The sequence below is a fragment of the Sceloporus occidentalis genome, unplaced genomic scaffold (genome assembly GCF_023333645.1).
Source record: "Sceloporus occidentalis isolate IW3139 unplaced genomic scaffold, rSceOcc1.0.p SCAF_94, whole genome shotgun sequence".
Taxonomy (NCBI): Eukaryota; Metazoa; Chordata; class Lepidosauria; order Squamata; family Phrynosomatidae; genus Sceloporus; species Sceloporus occidentalis.
The window spans coordinates 3,029,693-3,051,020 of NW_028317074.1; the positions used below are offsets into that span (position 1 = coordinate 3,029,693).

Below are 21,328 nucleotides of genomic sequence, written 5' to 3' on the forward strand. Positions count from 1 at the left end.
GATACATAAATAACCGCAGAAGTTGATATCACCAGTTTGCCAGTGGATCATGGGATTTTGACACTGCATCCAGGGGAAGCCCAGATTGATGGGGCACTCAGGAGAGGAGATGACATGGAACAAAATGGATTCCTGGTGAAGTCTCACATACAGCAATAAAGTAGTTTGATGGGTAATAGCAGCAGGGTATAAGGGGTGTCCACCAAATCAGAAATAGCAATAGGTAGAAAAACAATGGGAAGAGGTATGTTATAGTTGCATACAAACAATAAATCAATGAAGGACTTTGCAGCTCCAGCATCAAGCATGGCTGATGTGGATATTTTGTTATCATTCCATTTGAGAGTAACTGGAACAAGGATACAATCTGTTCTGCTGGGGGTGCTACGATCACCCAGGCAAGGCTCCCTTTCCTGGCCTAGGTGCAGGAGTTTTCTGCTTTATTAGGACAGGACCTGGTGAAATGTCCCTTCTGGCCACAGAAGAGACACAGACTCTTTCTACTACCAATGACAGAAAAGCAGTGGCGGCTTTTCCAGGCACATAACATTTTACAGGAAGAAAGAACAATTGTAGACCACAGGAAAACAAAGGAAAGGCCCATGGCAGAGCCTTGCCAGACAGAAGGGAGATAATATACCCTACTTTAGTCATTTTGGAAGGGAACATTTGGGGTGAGTTCAAATTGAAATGAACATTCGTTCAGAAATCCCCTACAGGTCTCAAGTTCCCCGCTATACCAATTGAGAGCTTGAAGCATTAAAGGTAATTGAGAGGATGAAACAGCTGCAGGAGTTGCCATTAAGGAAGATGATTCAGTTGAAGTTCCTGGAAGTTCTCTGGGACCAGGATCAGATCTTGATAACAAAACGTGCATGGCACAAGAAACCTTTTCAATCTTGTCCTCTATACTGTTGAAGAGACCCTCATGGACCCCTAGAAACTGACCTTGAGCAGAGAGAGCTTTGACAAACCCAGATGACCCTAGTGTAATGTCACTTTTGCCTTTACCCAGGAGTAGACATGGCAGACGTTTTTGGCAAGGGGTTGAGCCCCAAGATAAGAGAACAGGTACTTTAATGATACCTACAGGTATAGGCAGGTATAAATACGAGTTTAACAGGCAAAGTGCAGCAGAAATATCTGGATACCCGTATAGGTTAAACTACAGGCAGATCCCCTGAGCAAGTAATACAGCATGCCAGGTAAGAATACAGAATGAATAGTCAGCCAGAGCCAGGTTCAGTACACTGTAGTCAGACAAGCCATGGTCGGTACACGGAGCAGGTAATTAGACAAATCATGTACACAGATCAGGATAGTAAGGGACAAAATCATTAGGCACAGAAGGGTAAAAAAAAATCTAGTGGCGTTCAGATAGGGTTCACAGGGCCACACTAAGGTGCCCCTGCATAGCAGTTTCAGATTTTTAAATCCAGTCCTAACCTGCCCTGCCCCTTGCTGTGCATCATAGCCGCACCTCCAGCATTGTCTTCCCAATGGGAGACCTTACACCGGCTTGTTAGAAAAACAAAACCAAAGCCGGTAGCTTTTTTCAGTTGCTGTCTGGGCTGCACTCTGCCAGCCTGGACTATGTAATATTTATACATTGTCATGTCTACCTGATGCTACTAGTGGCCACCCTTTCCTCTACCAGCTGAGCCACATTACCCGAGCGTAGCCCTGCCTTTATATGGCTGCTCTGCCCTTCAGTCTGGGCCTTTGCATTATGGTGTATTCAGATTTGCAGTTTCTCTGCTTCCTGGCCCTGTGCTGTTCCCTGTTGGATTGTACCCATTTTGACCTGGCTTGTCCTGGCCTTGATCTTGGCTTCTGCTTTGGCTCTTGTGATCTCCTGGTGTTGACCCAGCTTGTCCTGACATTGCTCTCGGCTTCCGATTTGGCTTTTGTTCCTGTCATCTCCTTGTATCGACCTGGCTTGTCTCACTACGTGTGTGTCTGAGGGCTGCCCGACGTGTGCCAGCCATGTTCCTTGTCTGAGGAGTTCCAGCCTTGTGCTCTGCTCCATGGTCCCCTATCCGAATTCCTCCGCGTGGTCCCCTATCCAAAGTTTGCCCTGTGGACCCCTATCCAAAGTCCGCCCCGTGGTCCCCTATCCAAAGTCCGCCCCATGGTCCCCTATCCAAAGTCCGCTCCGTGGTCCACTATCCAAAGTCCACTATCCGAAGTCCGCTCCATGGTCCCCTATCCGATGTGCGCTCCGTGGTCCCCTATCTGAAGTCCACTCCGTGGTCCCCTATCCGAAACCCGCTCCGTGGTCCCCTATACGAAGCCCGCTCCGTGGTCCCCTATCTAAAGTCCGCTCCCTGGTCCCCTATCCGAAGCCCGCTCCATGGTCCCCTATCCGAAGTCCGCTTTGTGGTCCCCTATCCGAAGTCCGCTTTGTGGTCCCCTATCCGAAGTCCGCTCCGTGGTACCCTATCCGAAGTCCGCTCCGTGGTACCCTATCCGAAGTCCGCTCCGTGGTACCCTATCCGAAGTCCGCTCCGTGGTCCCCTATCCGAAGTCCGCTCCGTGGACCCCTATCGGAAAGTCCGCTTTGTGGTCCCCTATCCGAAGTCCGCTCCGTGGTCCCCTATCCGAAGTCCACTCCATGGTCCCCTATCCGAAGTCCGCTCCGTGGTCCCCTATCCGAAGTCCGCTCCGTCGCCCCTATCCGAAGCCCGCTCCGTGGTCCCCTATCTGAAGTCTGTATCCTGCCGTGGTGCATCTGCCTTTATCACACTTAATGGCCATTCCAGTTTCTTCTGTTCTGTCAGCACACTCCAATATAGACTGTTATCTGCATATATATATATAGCCTCTTTTGTCTTTATTCGCCTGTCTGTATGATGCATCGTGGGGTACAGACAGAGCCCTTGGTATCCCCTGCAATTGGGCTCCTACCAGTCCTGACAGTTGCTATGACAACGCTGTTTTTTTAACCTATCTGCACCTTCTACTTTTGTCACATGACAACAGACTGTAATTAAGTTAAAAAAATAATGGGGCAACATTTCACACGATTTTCTGCAGAGCATTAACATTCAATAGAACTGGGAATGTTGTGTCTACTGTAACTGTATATTCAGTTACAGACAGGGCCGGCCCTACAATGGAGCAGAGTGGGGCAATTGCTCCAGGCGGCACTTTTGAAGCCCCAAGCCTTTTTTTTTTTTAAGCGGAGGAGAGAGAGGGACACCGAGTGGTTTTCGCTTACCCACTCGGCGACCCTCTCCTCTGCGAGCCCTCTAGCTTGGTCTCGGTGCCGGCTTGTAATGCTGAGCGCCGGAAGATGACGTCATTTCCGGCGCTCATCATTACAAGCCGGCACCGAGACCGAGCAGGGAGACTCGCCGCAGGACTGCTGAAAGGTAAGGACAAAGGGGGGACAGGGTAGATAATAGGGAGGGAGAGGAAGGGTAGATAATGGGGGGGGGCGGCAGAGGAAGGGTAGATAATGGGGGGGGGCTGCACTTTAAACTTTGCCCCAGGCGGCATTATGCCTTGGGCCAGCCATGGTTACGGATATGAGTTAGTTTCATGAGTAGGTGGAACAGCCTCATTAACAGTTTTTAAACCTGCTTACAAATGTGAAGGTGTTATTAAATCAAGGGTAAATTTTGATTCACCTGACATAAATGCCTTATTACTTTACGTGTTTACAAGTGTAGTCCAACAGTCCTTCATGTGTTGGGATTTAATGAATTAGATTCCAGCAATCTGTTTATTAGCTAAGACTTGGAAAGTAAACAATCAATAACATAAAACATGTATCTTATACAGGATGTAACTTGGGAGCGCACTGAAAAACACTGGCCTAAATAATCATTTGAAAATATTTTCCAGCCTAACTACACAGCATCCAAATTTTCAGTCATGAGCCGATGAGCCTGAAGAGGCTCTGATCTGTCAGGAAGGATTTGGATCTGGCAGCCTGTTACGTCTCCCCTGCATTGAGTCAGAAGGTCTCATCAGGTCGTGTGTGTCCACATCACTTCTCGGGGCTGCGAGATGAGTCAGGTTGCATAGGAGCCTTTTTAGGAAGCCCTGTATCCTGCATCGTTCACGCTTTGTCACTTCCAGTTCCCTTGGCACAAAGTTTGACTGCCATCCAAAGATTTTGTGCCTTTCCCCCTTGGGAATTTTTACCTTCTCTAGAGTTTATTTTAGATGTAGTGCAAAATCACCAAAGCATGTATTTGTGCATTAAGAAATTATAAGTGATGGCAACATTTCAAACATTTATTATAGCTTTATAATGACAGAATAAAGCCACCGTCACAAATCTTAAATTCCCAGTGAATACTTTCTTACTTTTTATGTTTAATATGTATGGTATTATTAATAATGCATTTACACATCTCAGAATTCAAGCATTCATTCGTTAAATTATAGCATTACCATTTTTATATCTAAATTTAATTTTTTGGCTTAAACACTAGAACTACAGTTACCATATTTTTAGATACATAATATAAGCTTTTTTTTAACATTATCCGTGGGCACTTTAACATTTAGATATGTATAACACAAGGTCCCGGGCCACAAATTGTATAATGGGCATAGCAGAATAATATATGTATTCTGGAGATACTTTGCATGCTATATATATGTCAGCCTTTCCGTGAAACACACATAACACTAAATGTTTGTGGCAAGCATCCAGATTAACCGACAATGAACAATTTCATGGACTATACCACATAATTAAAAAAGAATGATAACTGAAAACCAAGTGGCATTCATTTTATTTAAGAATTGTGCTGCCAACTTGCTGCAAAAATATATTTTTCCTTTGTTCCTTTCCAGTCCATTTACAATTTAATGTGCATTTTGTATGTTACTTCAGCTATTTTGGAGTTATACTTTCTGGTTGATATACTAGCTAATTACAACAATCAGTATTTCATTTTGAAATATAGGTTTCATACCTTTTTGTCACTGAGGCCAGACACCTGGTCCACATACTCCTCTTGGATCATGAAGGCAGCAAGGTTAGCTGTATAACTGGCTAGGAAGATGACAGCAAAGAAGGCCCAGACTGATACCATAATCTTACTTGTGGTTCCCTTTGGATTTTGAACAGGCACAGAGTTATTGAACACCAGGCCCCAAAGCAACCAAATTGCTTTACCAATAGTAAATGAAGGACCACCAGGTTCTGCAAATCAGGGAACAAAGAGATAGACAAGTGTTATTGAGCTCATGGTCAGGAGGCAAGGCAATTTTTTCAGGTACTTTTGAAGGTATACTAAAATGTCTTTCAGACCCACTCATTTTAAATTGTAATTGCTAAGGAAGAAAAATAACGGTCACTAAATATTTGCCATCTTACCTCGCCCATCTGCAAGGCACCTGTTGTACCCAACAGGACTGAAATACTCAAATATGAACACAGCTACAGCAGAGACGATGAGAAGCATCACAAACATCATCACCCAGACATCAGCGCTAAATGGTTCTGTGGAAGAAAGATGAAATAGCTTGAAACTAAATAGAGAACAAAATAAAAGGGGACATAAAACCAAGGAAATAGCAGCTAAAACGTTGGCACAACTCAAGAGTTAAAGAAAAAATAAAGTCAATACGCTCATAGATTAAGAAACATTTTTAAACAAATAGATCCTGTCTTACCAAGAAATGCAGAGGGAGAAACAGTCCCGTTGCTTCTAGACACCATAACACTAATACCAGTTTCTATGAAAGGTACAGAGAAATCCACCACTTCTGAGCGTTCTTCATTGATCGTGAGGGATCCAACAGCCATATAAGCACGTTTGGTAACCACCTTGAGAAAGACAGTGTTCAAGATTGCATATTCACCCCTCATGGCAATCCAGCCATCTTCATTTCTCATTGTATAAGAATTGTTCAACTATAATTCAGTATTTAAAGCCTTGATCCTATTCAGCTCAATGACTGCCCATGATGACCACGGAAAGTTTACTACTGCAATTAAATGAGTGCAGGCTTGGGCTTAGGAACCCACTTGCTCCTTCCATCAACCCCCTGGGCTATTTGGTAACTTTTATGCCCCGCAGCTGTTCAGTGTGGGGGAAAGGAATAATAAAAAGAGTTTATTTTTGGTTCCTGCTTACAAACCAAACCAATAACATATTACCCTCCAATTATAGTGCCTCATCAACATCTAAGGACCAGAAGGTATTACCTCTCCAATCATTCCATTCCATGTTCCATTAATCTTCTTGCCATGCTTGCCATTGGTCACCAGATACAGATCATAGGTGAATTTGACAGTCTTAGCTATTTTTTTGAGGATATCTATGCAGAAGCCTTTGCAGCATCTCTTGATGTAGTTTCCTCCCTCTTCGGTGCGGTTCCTAATGATCAGAACAAGATTAACATGAGGTCTGGAAGACTGACATTTTTTAACCAAGTCATAGGAACTTTACGTCTTTTTTTGCTCCCTTCGGGGAGGGTTCTTTCCATAGAACATAGCTCTTAGATTTGTATGGATGTCAGTTCTGTTTGTCTGCCTTTGACCATCTTTCATTGTTGCCTACAGCAATGGCTACTTTTTTAGTTTCAGGCCTATTCTTACTACATTTATGTGGAATGTTTTTGAAAAAGTATGCTCACTGGAATAATTTAAAGCAGAAATGGATTCTGTCAGTCGAATATACATTACTGATATATAAAATTATTATTAATACTATAATCTTTCAAATTCAGTACTACTGTGCTTTTTTTTTATAACAAGCAAAACATTCACTGAACCTTTTTTCTATACGATTTGGTATACATAATAATGCAACTACAAGTGAGTTGTAAATATTGTGGTTGTTAAGACCTGCACCATTGGAACCTCAATCCTACCGTTGGCATTCACCTATGCTTATATATACACAGCTGGTATTCTGTTGCCTATGTGCTTGTGGGGTTCATGTGCATGGCTGCTATTGATCCCCAGTCCCTCCTCCATGATTGTCTTTCATCTTTTCTCTTTTTCTCATCATGTGAAGTTTCTAACCACCCACTGTTATTGACCAGTGACATCAGTCTTTTCGTAGCCAGACAGCTGTAGTAAGCTGCCTGTGGGTGCGGAAGATGGACCTATTCTGACTGATTAACATAACCCCCAACAGTTAATTTACTCTCTTTTTCTCTCTAGGTTTGTCTCTGCCATCCGCAGGGCTCACCATCAAGCAATTCAGACATCTACCTAGAGAACCATTTTTTAGGTGGAGGGCACCATGAGAGGCAGACAGGAAATGCTTAGTTGCAGTTCTGCTCTTTCTTGTATATGCTCTGCCCACTCATGCTTATGCTTCACTGATTTTAAAATATTGCACCCTTTCATGGTAACACAACAATTTTCCACCTGTCCTTGCTTCAGGAACTTTTATATTTGTAGTTTATTATTGAGTAGGGGATTCTCATATATGCCTTTGAGTGTGAATCCAGTGTCTCAATAAGGCCACCTCCTTTGAATTCAGTTTTCCAACAACTGAATCTTTATTGTATATCCTGACTCCAGTTTATGCTCTTATAAACTCCCATCCCTTGTCCCATACTCCTATAAGCTGAGTTTGCTGCTTTATCTACTTCTGGATGTTACTAAAATATTAACTCTACTTATACCATATGATAATATTATGAAGGTTCTTGTCATCAAGCCCATAAGCTGAATTGCTTTGTTTTGTGAGGCAATTGCCAGTCACATGGCTCAGCTCCTGACTAGGGCCTTAGAGCGATCATACATTTATCACAACTCTTGAATTAAGAGACTTGGGAAGCAAAAATATGCACCAAGATCAAACGCATGAACCACAGAAAAAGGTGGTGCCACGTTGCACACGACAGGGACTGCCCCAATCCTCCAAGGCTCTGCTCTGTTGCAGAAGCGCTTCAGGAGGCTAACCCATATCCACACTTTAAATCTTTAAGCTAATATTGATTTATCCTTGCAAAAACATACTGTAAGGATCGTCTTACCAGAAGGAATCCGGGATGCAGGAAAGGAACACGCTTGCTCAGTACAGGACACGCACAAGGGGCCTGAGATGGATAACAGGGCACTTGGCGGTGTTGCTGTAAGCACGGGTGATCAGGACAGCGCCGTTAAGCAGACCAGGGTCAGGATACCGGAGGTTCTCAGAGTCGTTAGGAAAGCCAGGGTCAGGATACCAGAAATACACAGGAGCCGAATGGAAAGCCGAGGTCAGGATGCCAGAGATACACAATAACCGTTTAGCGGACCGGGGTCAGGATGCCAGAGATACACAAGTCGTAAGAATAGCCAGGGTCAGGATTCCAGAAGTTCACGATAGCCGTTGAGCAGACCAGGGTCAGGATACCAGCAAAAGTAACAGGATACAGGAAAAATACGAGGGGCTCAATAAGTACGGAAGCACCAGTACAACTGAGCACCGGTGGATAGGTAAGAGAAGTTTAAATAGCCCGGGGAGGCGTTCCCCGGCGTCCCTGACGTAACCGCGCCCACCGTCGCCATAGCGACGCAGCGGAATCCAGGCGGCGGTCAGCCGCATAAATATTCATGAAGCGGCCGCGCGTGCGAGCGGCTGCTTCATGTAGCAGGGAACGGTGCCGGCGTTTCTGCCGGGAGGATGGAGAGGAACTTCCCCGCGTCTGCCAGGTAAGTGCCTTACAGGATCCCCCCGCAAGACGCGACCTCTGGGGGCGTGGAGAACCCGGCTTGAGAGGATGCAGCTTGTGGAATCTGCGAACACAGACGGGGGCATGCACCTGATCTGCCGGTTCCCAGGTTCTTTCTTCTGGGCTATACCCCTTCCAGTGTATCAGGTATTCCAAGTGTCCACGATGGATCCTGGAGTCAACAATCTTTTGTACCACATATTCCTCCACCCCATTGATGACAACAGGAGCAGGCGGAGGAGGTACACGGCCAGGAAAGGGGTTAGCTACCCATGGCTTGACTAGAGATACGTGGAACACGGGATGGATCCGACATGTAGCGGGCAGTTTCAGCTGCACTGTTACTGGATTGATGATCCTGGTGATGACATAAGGACCGATAAACTTGGGTCCTAATTTTTTCGATGGCACCTGCAGGCGTAGGTTACTTGTGGACAACCAGACTTTGTCACCGCAACGGTAGGTTGGTGGGCTGGATCTATGACGATCTGCATATAATTTGTATGTTTTACGAGCCTTGCTCAGGTTCTCTTTCAGGGTTCGAAATTGTCTGGCAAGAGCGGTGACTCGGTCCGTAATTCCAGGAACCGTAGGTCCGGTGGGTAGGCCCGGAATCATGGTAGGATGGTAGCCGTAATTTGCAAAAAATGGTGACATTTGTATGGAACGTTGTTTTTGGTTGTTGTAGGTAAATTCCGCAGAGGGGAGGAACTGGAGCCAGTCAGTCTGGAGGTGAGTGGTGTAACATCTCAAATATTGTTCCAATATTTGGTTTAAACGTTCTGTTTGACCGTTGGTTTGAGGATGAAAGGCCGTGGACAGCGTGGGACGAATGTGCAAATTTCGACAGAAGATCTTCCAGAAGCGTGATGTGAATTGTACCCCCCGGTCAGAAGTGATGGTCTGTGGTAGTCCATGGAGCCGAAAAACGGTATTCAGGAACAAGGTGGCCGTGGTCGCTGCTGAGGGAATACCAATGGTGGGAATAAAATGTGCCATCTTAGTAAATCTGTCTACCACCACCATTATTGTGTCGTGTTTCTTTGAGGGTGGTAGATCCACAATAAAGTCCATAGAAATTTTCGACCAGGGGGCCGATGGGATAGGTAACGGGCGGAGGAGGCCTACCGGTTTCTTGCGTGTGGTCTTGGTCCGGGCACAGGTGGTACACGAGCAGACAAACGAGGTAACGTCTCGATCCAGTGAAGGCCACCAGAAATGACGTCGGACGAGATCTAGGGTCTTCTTAATGCCCCCATGTCCAGAAAGGAGGGAGTCATGACAGGTTTGTAATACCCTTAGACGGGCCGGTCGTGGTACAAATATCATGTTACGGTAATAGAGAAGGTTCCTGGTACGACGGATAGGAGGATGTGTTCTTGGTATTGGCACGCCGCGGGAGGAAGTACGGATGTAGTCCATAAGGGGTGGTTGATGAGTGAGAAACAAATTGGATGGGAGAATGGTATCGGACTGACTCTTAGGGTGATGTGAAGTAACTGGTATTCGGGACAAGGCATCTGCTTTAATATTTCGGGATCCAGGGCGGTAGGTGATGTGTAAATTAAATCTTGTAAAGAAGAGAGCCCACCTTGCCTGTCTCGGACACAACCTACGTGCAGAACGGAGATACTCGAGGTTCCGATGGTCGGTATAAACCGTCACGGGGTGTATGGTACCTTCAAGAAGATGACGCCACGCTTCTAGTGCCTGCTTGATGGCCAACAATTCTCTATCCCCCACACTGTAGTTCATTTCTGAAGGGGTGAGTTTGCGAGAGTAATAGGCTACTGGGTGTAGACTCTGTTTTTCTCCATGTCTCTGAGATAAGATTGCCCCTACGGCTACATCCGAAGCGTCTACCTCCACATAAAAGGGTTCAGCAACGTTAGGTTGGATGAGAATAGGAGCCGTGGTAAAATACCGTTTCAAGATGTCAAATGCCTTCTGAGCGTCAGGTGACCATGCGAAATGAGAGGACTGGCGAGTAAGTCTCGTGATGGGTGCGATGACATGAGAGAAATTTCGAATGAATTTGCGATAGTAATTCGCGAAGCCGATGAAGCGCTGGATCGCTTTTTTATCAGAGGGTATCGGCCATTCCAATATCGCTGACACTTTCTTAGGATCCATTTGTAGACTCCCCGGCGTGATAATGAACCCCAGGAATTCTACTCGGGAGGATTCGAATTGGCATTTCTCTAGTTTAGCATAGAGATGATGTGAGCGTAGGCGTTTGAGGACCAGTTTAACCTGGTACCGATGTTCAGACAAAGTTGATGAGAAAATGAGGATGTCATCCAAATAGACTACCAGGAAGATGTCAAGGTAGTCCCGGAACACGTCATTTAGGAAATGTTGAAACGTCGCGGGGGCGTTACATAAACCGAAAGGCATTACGAGGTACTCAAAGTGTCCATAGCGACTTCGAAAGGCGGTCTTCCACTCGTCTCCCTCCCGTATGCGAACTAGATTGTAAGCCCCCCGGAGATCAATTTTAGTGAAGATGTGTGCATCTTTCAGTCGGTCCAGAAGTTCAGGAATAAGGGGCAACGGATATCTGTTCTTTATAGTGATTTTGTTTAATTCACGATAGTCGATGCAAGGGCGTAAACTGCCATCTTTTTTTTCTACAAAGAAGATTCCTGCACCGGCGGGGGAGGTAGACGGACGAATAAAACCCTTGGCTAAATTTTCTTGGATATAGTCTTTGAGGTAACGTAGTTCAGGTTCCGACAATGGAAATATTCTGCCAAAGGGAATGGGAGCTCCTGGGAGAAGATCGACAGGACAATCATAAGTCCTTTGGGGAGGAAGAGAGTCGGCTCCCTTCTTATCGAACACGTCGCTGAATTCTGCATATTGCTTGGGGAGACGTAGGACCGGAGAAGAGGATGAATCGTCAGGGAGTAGCAGGAGTGATTGGCGATTGGAGAGACAACGAGTGCGACAAAAAAAAGATTGGAAGGAGAGGGTGCCTGTGGCCCAGTTTATCGTAGGATTATGAAGCCTCAGCCAGGATAGTCCGAGAATAATTGGGAACATAGGTGATGGGATCAAGTCAAAGTTCAGATGTTCCATATGATTATTTCCCAGTAGTACCTGGAGTCGTGGTGTTTCTTGGGTGATGGGTCCAGAGGATAGCGGAGTGCCATCTACCACTTGGATATGTATTGGAGCTGCTTTGGTCAATGTTGGTATGTGCAATTGCTTGGCAAAGTCTTGATCCATAAAGCAGCTACTGGCACCGGAGTCAATGATGGCAGACACTGTAGTAGAATTACTGGTCCACTGCAGAAACAAGGGAATGGAAAGGTGAGGAGACCCGTCTCTAGGAAAGGAACTCAAGCAAACTGTAGTATGTGTGGGCTTACCCTTAGGAGGGCGTCGAGGACAGGAGTGGATCAGATGCCCGGGTTCACCACAGTATAGGCACAGATTGTTCCTCCGACGACGGGTTTTCTCAGCTTCGGATAGTGGGCCGCGTGCCAATCCGATCTGCATCGGTTCTTCCGGAGGGGGCATGATCGCTGGTAATTGGAGAGGAGGAAGGGTAGGAGCCGTAGGAGCAGTATGAGCCACAGGAGGGAAGTGGCGTCTCGGGGCAGGAACGGCTGAAGCAGCGCGTTCCAGGCGTCTTTCCCGAAACCTGCGGTCAAGCTGGATAGTCAGATATATTAAATCCTCTAATGAATTGGGGATACCCACACGGGCCAGTTCATCCTTTAAGCTCTCGGATAAACCCAGACGGAATTGGTCCCGAAGTGCTGGTTCGTTCCATGTACTTTCAAAAGCCAGGCTCCGGAATTCTGTGACGTATTCCTCCACAGGCCTTTTGCCTTGGTGTAACGCACGTATGGCTGCTTGTGCCGAGGTGGAACGAAACGGGTCATCAAACAAGGTATCCATAGCATGACTGAAATCAGCCCAGGAATTCAGGACGGAGTTATTGGTGTGAAGCAAATGATGGGCCCACAGTTGGGGTTCACCAGAGAGCAAGGAGATCACAGTTCGTACTTTAACATGGTCAGAGGAGTACGTTCTAGGTTGTAGTGAGAACAGGATCTGGCAGGATGTCATGAATGTGCGATAACGAGTTCTGTCCCCAGAGAAACGTTCAGGTAAAGGCACCTTAGGTTCAGGAGCCGTAGCACCGATTTCCTCCATCACCGGGGGCGGAGCTGTTCCCGAAGGGGATCCCCCGGAGGCAGGTAGATTTGTCTGGAGGTCCTGAAGTTGACGCTGCATGTGTGCGTGGCTAGTTTGGAGGTCTTGAAGAGAACGAGTAAGGGAGGCAATTTGTCCCGTGAGAGCCGAGAGTGCGTCAGCAATTCCTGCGGATTCCATGTTTGGCTCAGTTGTTCTGTAAGGATCGTCTTACCAGAAGGAATCCGGGATGCAGGAAAGGAACACGCTTGCTCAGTACAGGACACGCACAAGGGGCCTGAGATGGATAACAGGGCACTTGGCGGTGTTGCTGTAAGCACGGGTGATCAGGACAGCGCCGTTAAGCAGACCAGGGTCAGGATACCGGAGGTTCTCAGAGTCGTTAGGAAAGCCAGGGTCAGGATACCAGAAATACACAGGAGCCGAATGGAAAGCCGAGGTCAGGATGCCAGAGATACACAATAACCGTTTAGCGGACCGGGGTCAGGATGCCAGAGATACACAAGTCGTAAGAATAGCCAGGGTCAGGATTCCAGAAGTTCACGATAGCCGTTGAGCAGACCAGGGTCAGGATACCAGCAAAAGTAACAGGATACAGGAAAAATACGAGGGGCTCAATAAGTACGGAAGCACCAGTACAACTGAGCACCGGTGGATAGGTAAGAGAAGTTTAAATAGCCCGGGGAGGCGTTCCCCGGCGTCCCTGACGTAACCGCGCCCACCGTCGCCATAGCGACGCAGCGGAATCCAGGCGGCGGTCAGCCGCATAAATATTCATGAAGCGGCCGCGCGTGCGAGCGGCTGCTTCATGTAGCAGGGAACGGTGCCGGCGTTTCTGCCGGGAGGATGGAGAGGAACTTCCCCGCGTCTGCCAGGTAAGTGCCTTACACATACTCAATAGAAAGAAAAAAAGACAGAGGGAGACAGAGCGAGACACGTGTGGCAATACATAAAACAGAGGATTGTCATGTACATTTTTGACAGCCCCTGTATCACAAGTTTCATCCAGCAGATCCTTTGGGATACCACTGATATTGTTAAGGTGATGCACATTGTAAGAGATAGCCCTGAATTCTGTACAAAGTTGTTTGTCACTTCCAATACTGACATATGTCTTATGATATGATAACATCTCAGCAAGTGACACAGGGCTGTCATCATGATTTCTCCTAGGTTCAGAACACAGAGAGCTGTCTCTCTCACACAGTCACAATGACAAAGATGGTCCAAAGGTCCAAGGGTTTTATTTCTTAAAGTAAGAGAAGGGATTCATGTTTTTAAAGATCTCTGAGGGAGGCTGTCATGTGGTGAAGTATTTCCCATCTCCATTAGCAGCTATTTAAAGTAGCAATCCATCAAATACTCAAAAATGTAAAGCTTCTGACAAGATTCACTCCCCTTGCATGAGTCCTTCATATTTCAAATTTGGGCACATTTGCAATTCTGAGATACATGCATTAAAATAGCATTACATGAATCAAGGACGTGGTTCACAGATTCATGCGTTTTGAACTCTGGTTGTCTGATTTTGTACAGTTTACAGTAGTTAACAATTGTTAATCCCTGCACAATCCACATTAGCAGAACAAAATCAAATTGTGTAGGTAGCAACTTTTATTCGCAGCTATACTCTTTGAATGTAGGTTGCCAGGGTGATGAACAGTATAAGATATATGTTTTAAATAACATTAAACAGATTGCTTTTATTAAATGTATGTTATCCCCTATTTGTGAAGACCATGATTGTCACTACATTGACTTTGGATAATGTATGTTTTGCATACTAAATCCAAATAATTACTTTCATATTAACCTGGCATTTAATATTCTGATCTGCCTCAGTTCATTAAATCTTGCTGATGTGTTACATTACTTATTGCTGGAAACAAAACACCCATTGTTATCACTAATAAGCACGACCACAGAGTTATAAAGCCACCAGGGGAATTACAATTGTGTCATAGAATAGGAATATGATTAAATGTGTCACAGAAGGATAGCATAGCAAGATGTTTCTCTGATCAGAAAATATAGGCTTTGCAGCTATAACAGCTTCCACTTTTCTGTGATGGCTTGATGTTGGATGAGAAGGTCTTGCTCGCAATCTCCATTCCAGTTAATTCCTAAGGTGTTCAATGGGGTTAAGATCAGGCCTCTGTGCGGGCCAGTCAAGTTCTTCCACACCAAACATGTCACGGACCTTGCTGGAATACAAAAGGGCCTTCCCCAAACTGTTCCCATAAAGTTGGAAGCATTGTATTGTCCAAAATATCTTTGTATTCTGGAGCATTAAGCCTAGCTCAAACCCTTATTTCAATAATTAAGGTGTGTCCCAGTACTTATGTTGGTGCAGAAAGCAAGGTCCATAAAGACATTGTTGGATGAGTCTGGTGTGGAAGAACTTGACTGGGCCACACAGAGCCCTGATCTCAACCCCATTGAACACCTTTGGGATGAGCTGGAATGGAGGTTGCAAGCCAGACCTTCTAATCCCATATCAAGCCATCCCAGAACAGTGAAAGCTGTTATAGTTGCAAATAGGGGACCAACTACATTTTAATGTCTATGTATTTAGAATGCAATGTCATTAAAGTCCCTGTTTGTCCATATAGTGTATGTGCATACATACACATACTTAACACGTTCTTGGTTCCTCAGGAGCATAAAGCATACATTTAATCTGTGTTTGTATATACATAGCGGTGGACTGGGGAAGTTACAGGGGACTGAGGTGATAGGCGGCACAAAAGCTCAATTGTAAGGCTACAGGATCTAGTACTCAGGTTCTTTTTATATGATTGTTATTTTCTCTTGTAATTGGCTTTGTGTTTATTAAAGCATTAGCTTTTAATGCATGAAGACTATTGTTCCATTTCTATTCCACTTCTCTTTTCTAAAGAAATCCTTGATCCTGCATATTATCATTGGACTGCAGCAAGCTTTGGTTTGTAAGTACTTTTTTGGCATGAATGGTTTATAGTGGACTTGCGCATTCAGATTCTAGTTCTTTTCTCTTCTTTCTTGGTCTGCTTTTCCACACAATCCGCTCTGTTAACCTGGCCTCCTGAATCGCTTCTGCAAAAGGACAGAGCCTTGGTGCATACCACAAGGACAATCCTACCTCCGATTGGAGGAAAGGCTGTCCCCTTGGTGTGCACCTTGGCACCACTCTTTTGTGTAAGTAGTCTAAGAGGCCAGAATAATGCAGAAGGATTTGTCGTGAAAGAGAGGTGCGGAAACGTTTTTTTTTTCAGCAAATCTGTCTGCACCTTGTGGTGGAACCGCTTTGGGAGGCCTGGGTAACCCAGAGGATAGCAGGGAGAATACTTAATATTTAAGTATCAATTTCAAATTAGTGAAAGTTCTGCAAAATTGTGCCATAGACAGTTGAATACATTCACTATGTATGATGAAATGACGCACTTAATAGGTTCATGCAGTGTGTGAATATATGAGTTAAGTTGATTGTTCTTCATGTGAATGTATGGATCTTTAGTATACATGGAAACATTTTGACCTGGAAACGTGCGTATGCTTGCATTAATGTAAACAAATGTTATATTTTTGGACTGCTTGTCACTAAACTGATCAGACAGCGGAATCGCTGACTTCAATCTGTACTATCTTAGGTATACCTTTAAACATCTTTCATAAAAAGCAATTTATATTAACTCCTTAGCACCCTTTTCCAAGTCACTGAGACAAACCCTCAATAAAGCCCTCATCGGCATTAATTTCCCTCTGGCTAAATGAACAGATGGTATTTAGCTCAATATAACCCCAAACATTTTTTTCTCAATAGAGTAACTTTAACCTTCACACAATATATAATGCTGACAGAAAAAAGTATAAAGGACATCAAGTCATACTCAATGCGTATCTGCTTTCGACAGGGAACAGTGTTTCTCATGCAGGTGCCACTTAACGGGTCAACATCCTCAACGATAACAAAAGGTGCTTCCTCTAAAGTTACAATGCTCAAGTGTTCGTCCTTATGTTCCTCAGAATCTGGATACAGATCAAAAACGGGCCACACGTAATACTTCATCTGCAAACTTCGGTCCTTATATTTTCCCACCTGGTCATAAAACAAAAAAATGGGATTAACGATAAAAAACATACAATCTTACGTATTTAAAGAACAATGAAGAACAGCTAGTGATACACACAATGGCAAATAATTGTCAAAATCAGCTAATGAAACATCACTAATTAAAGTAAAATTATAGGACACATATTGCATGGGGCAATAATGCCTGTTTTTTTTTTTTTTTTTTTTAGATATTAAGAATCATTGATCACCATTCAAATCAGTGTTTTGTTCTGAGATATTTCTCATTTACTTTATTAGTTGCTCCTGCCTTACTACCTGTGCCCTGTAACAGATCATTAATGAGTTCTTCCATGAGGTGGTGCACATGATGATCCATCTTTGGTGTCTCACTGAGGTCTAACAACATCTGGGCAAGAATCGGTTTCCTCAACTACAAATTAAAAGCCTTAGGTATACAGGCATTTCCTGTAGATATTTCCTGTATGTTGAAATTGTGAAATAAATTCAAATATATTTCCACAATTTGCTCTCTTTTATGCAGCCTTCTTGTTGCACAAAAACCTGTTTGATATGTTACTGATCTCTGATAGCACAGATAACAGTCTTGTTTGAAGAATGTCCCAAGAGGAGCAATTAACATTACCAAGAAACAGCTTGTGAGGATTCTGTGCCAGATTCAAAAGGCAGGTAGAAATAAAATGAATGGGGAGTGAATATGGGTAATAGGGTGGTTAAGTGATATATATATATATATATTGTGGAATCTTAGGATGTGGAGAGTGGGTAGGAAGAGGTTAACTGTTTCTGCTATTTGGTGATAAGATTCTGATGCACTGGGAGGTAGTATTGTTCTGTTTAGGAATAGGATATTTATGGTTGAGGGCATAGGTCAAATTACACAGCTGGTGAGAAACTGGACCATAAGTGTAGGCTCAGGGTCAACTTCCGGGCACAGGATGTCTGCTTTAATTAACTGAAACCCCACCCATATCATACATATTAATGATATGTAGGTTAGGCTTTTGCCTTTTATGGTAAACCCAGAGATATTACAAGTGTGCCAGCCCTTTTGTAGGAGTTTACTTATTTCTTTTGTTTTCAATGTATATATATAGTGTGTGAAAATGTAAAGCTGTTAGATTTGCCTGCTTTTGTGCAGATCTCCCTGCAGCTGCTTGTATCCGGAATAAACTTTTATGCATTCAAAGAAGTCTGGTGGTCAGCACAACGTTAGCACAGCCCTGGAGGGAGAGAAATGGACGCAGGGGCCCATGACTGGGGGGGCCTGGGCTGCCCTTCCTCTCCTCCTCCACTTTCACCTTTTGAACTGTATAAAGTTACTAATTGCCCAGCTATATGTAAATCTGCAGATTAGGGGGTCACTCGGGGTTGGTCAGCAGCCCCCTGGTGCCCCCCCCCATGATATGGGCTATAAATTTGGCTCCCTACAGGGTAGGGCATTATTCCTTACTGCCGTTTGCCTGAAAATATTCCCTCCCACCCTCCCCTTTTTTTTTTTTTTTTTTTTTTTTTTTTTTTTTTTTTGTGTTTGTTTCTATGGTGTAGGTTTTATGCTGGCATGGTGCTAGAGCTACTCACCTTTAGGGGTGGTTGGCTCGTGGTGCACAAGCCTTCGGGCTTAAGTGCAAGACACTCCTTGGGCTAAGGGCCCTTGCGATTCCTATTGGTGCCACGGGCTGACGGGCAAGGGACGCCGTCAGTCACAGCGGGTATATGGTTTACACGCCTATGCCAGATGGTGTTTATTCATTGACGGTTTCACTGGTTACTGTTTCAGTTTGATGGTGTTTAGTTAATTGTTAAAAGGGGCGTTCGTTAAGCGCCCAACACATTGGTGTAAAGTTTACAAAGGGTTAATGGTACTTAACCCTTGACACATTAATTGTGTTAGTGTCACGGTGCGGAGATGCAAGTTGGATTGCACCGTGGACATATTAATCCATATCTGACTTTTATTGACATTGTTAAATAAATAAAGTCAATTTGTTAAAATTACATTTGGTGTATGTCTTTATTGTGGTTATGGGAGGAGGGGAAAAAGGGGGGCTGCCAGGTAGGCCCTCCTCCAGTCATGATTTCCACAACAGTTTTTGGCGTAGTCAGCAGGATCCCAACATCCAGGAAACCTGATCGAACCTTTCCTTGGGACTCTCTCCAGGACACACAAACCCAGCGCGCTATTAAGAGGTAAGACACCTTTTGAAATGTCTATTGTTTGTGTCTCCTGCGAGTGGTATTGTTCCCTTGGAGGGTAAGATATTCCTGGTGACGGGATCTTTTTACTTTGAATGTATAAACGTTAATATTAAGATTGTATAAGGTGACCTAGGTCAGGGATATTGGAACTTGTGTGAGTGCTGTGTGACTGAGACCCAGGTGGGTCGGGACTGGGTAATAATCAGACTGCAGCCGCCCCAAGACCCCTGCTAGCCTTTCGGGTGTTGACCAGGGTATCTTGATTGCAAGGGTGGTCTGAGGAAAACCCAGTTGCGTGTTAAATTGAGGGCTGAATGAAGTGGTACACATGAGACCCCTGAGGACGGTTGAAGGACGGTCAGGTTATAATTGATAGAAGGTCCCGGGTATTAATATAAATACCTTTAAGGGAGGAGACTGGCCGTGGTGACGTTGATGTAGTGGACTCAGAGCAAGCGCACGTAGATAATTGTGTCTAATTGTATCTGGTCCAGGGAAAATAAGTTCTTGGTGTATGATTGTGCAAAATTAGTTCCAAGGAAGTGGTGGTCCCAAGAAAAGGGAACCCCGGTTTGGTATTTAATTACCAGGAATTCACGTGAGGTATATAAAATTATTTATTGGAGAAAATTGGGCAATTCCCTGAGAAGGTACCTTTGATTAAATGTAATATGAAATTGGCACATAATGCAAAAGTCTAAGAAAAAATGATTAAATAAAAATGTTTAGAATCACTGGCATGCCTCTCTAAAAATAAAGGCGCAGAAAACTGAAGAAATGACGTCACCCTTGTATGTGTGTGAATAAGAATGCAATAGAAGTAAAGAGTGTATGTATGTATATATTTTCCTTTCTAAGATGTGCACAAAACTATTACGAGTGTTTGTAAGTTGTACTGTTATGAAAGTAAAAGGATGTAATGGGATGGGCTGCTATTGGTGGTGGTTCTATGAATGATTTGTAACTGGTATGATGTTATCATTGGGTAAAGAAATAGAATTGTTTGATTGTTCTAGAATTGTCAGATATTAATTTGAACATTCTAGGAAGTGGATAAGAAATTTGTAGTTATTGTAAATGTGGTTTATGTAAGTGTCAAACTTGCCTATTCTGTGCATAAAGGAACATTGAAAGAGACTGTAGCTTTGCTCCACCATAACGCCCATGCACAATTATACTAGCAAATAACAGCCTAATTATTTGATTATTATTAAAGTGATGTACAGGAAATGCATATTTAAACAAAATAGGCAAAATAATATAATTGTAACTTGATATTAGTTTTTCTTTTTGTATTTTGGGGATTACGTTTTGAAAATTCCCTGGAGTAATGTTTTTAAGTATGTACAGCATGCCTGACAGTTGCCTTAGCCTGGCCAGCTGGGAAAACTGAGGTAAACTATAAAAAAAAATAAAAAATAAAATAAAATAATAATTCGACTTAAGAGTTTGCAGTAAGCAAAGTTGTATGGTAGTACTAACACTAGTGAATACAATGCGCATAAGATAACTGCTATCGTGAAAGTTGTTTCTACTCCAATCTGCTTTACCAGTGTGTGTGTGATACGAATGAAGTGTGAATGAATGTGGGATAGGAACATGGATATTGTTATAATGCGTGTAAAATGGATTAAGCAGATTGGATTTGGAAAATATATAATAGAATACACCCATATCCCTTCATTGGAATAGTTCCCTAACTGTATTTCTATCAGGAATATTTTTAGTATTAAATTTATGTGAGATTATAATTGTGTTCATTAGGAAATATCAGTTTAGGACACAACGACATCCATATGTCAAGTATATTTATGTAAGTGCAATGTCAGATTGTATTAGAATATTGATAAACTAACCATTATGATTTGAGTTATATCTCAACAGGGTTCTCAAGCCACCAGAACTCAGATCAGAAAGAAAGTTGAACGCCTGGTGACTGGTTACTTTGTAACAAGAATGTTCACATAAAGTCAGGACTTGACTAATACCTAGGGGATTCATTTAGGTTATAAATTTATAAGGAAATCTTTATGGCTTCTAAATCCACAGACACAGGTTCACATCTTTCTAGATTCTATCCCATGGAATTAAAATTTCTAAGTACTTTCTTTTTCACACTTAAATGAAAATAATTACAAAAATCTTGTGCTTGTATTCTCTAAGTATATTTGTACTTTCAGTCTATGTAATAAGTATGTCAATGCAATGTGTATTTAGATGTAATGTAAGGAGGTTTTTCTTTACGGAGTT

General features: G+C 43.7%; 1 protein-coding gene across 1 annotated transcript in view; it reads right to left on the reverse strand.

Annotated features, from left to right (window-relative positions):
* LOC149284409 (glutamate receptor ionotropic, NMDA 2B) overlaps window positions 1-21,328 on the reverse strand; it is a 143,667-nt gene that overhangs the window by 12,189 nt on the left and 110,150 nt on the right. The window contains exons 4-8 of the mRNA XM_089496763.1: window positions 16,677-16,885; window positions 6,173-6,344; window positions 5,638-5,791; window positions 5,339-5,464; window positions 4,935-5,164 (exon numbers count right to left, since the gene is read on the reverse strand). Of these exons, the coding sequence (XP_089352889.1) occupies window positions 4,935-5,164; window positions 5,339-5,464; window positions 5,638-5,791; window positions 6,173-6,344; window positions 16,677-16,885 (891 nt within the window). The remainder of the gene's footprint in view (window positions 1-4,934; window positions 5,165-5,338; window positions 5,465-5,637; window positions 5,792-6,172; window positions 6,345-16,676; window positions 16,886-21,328) is intronic.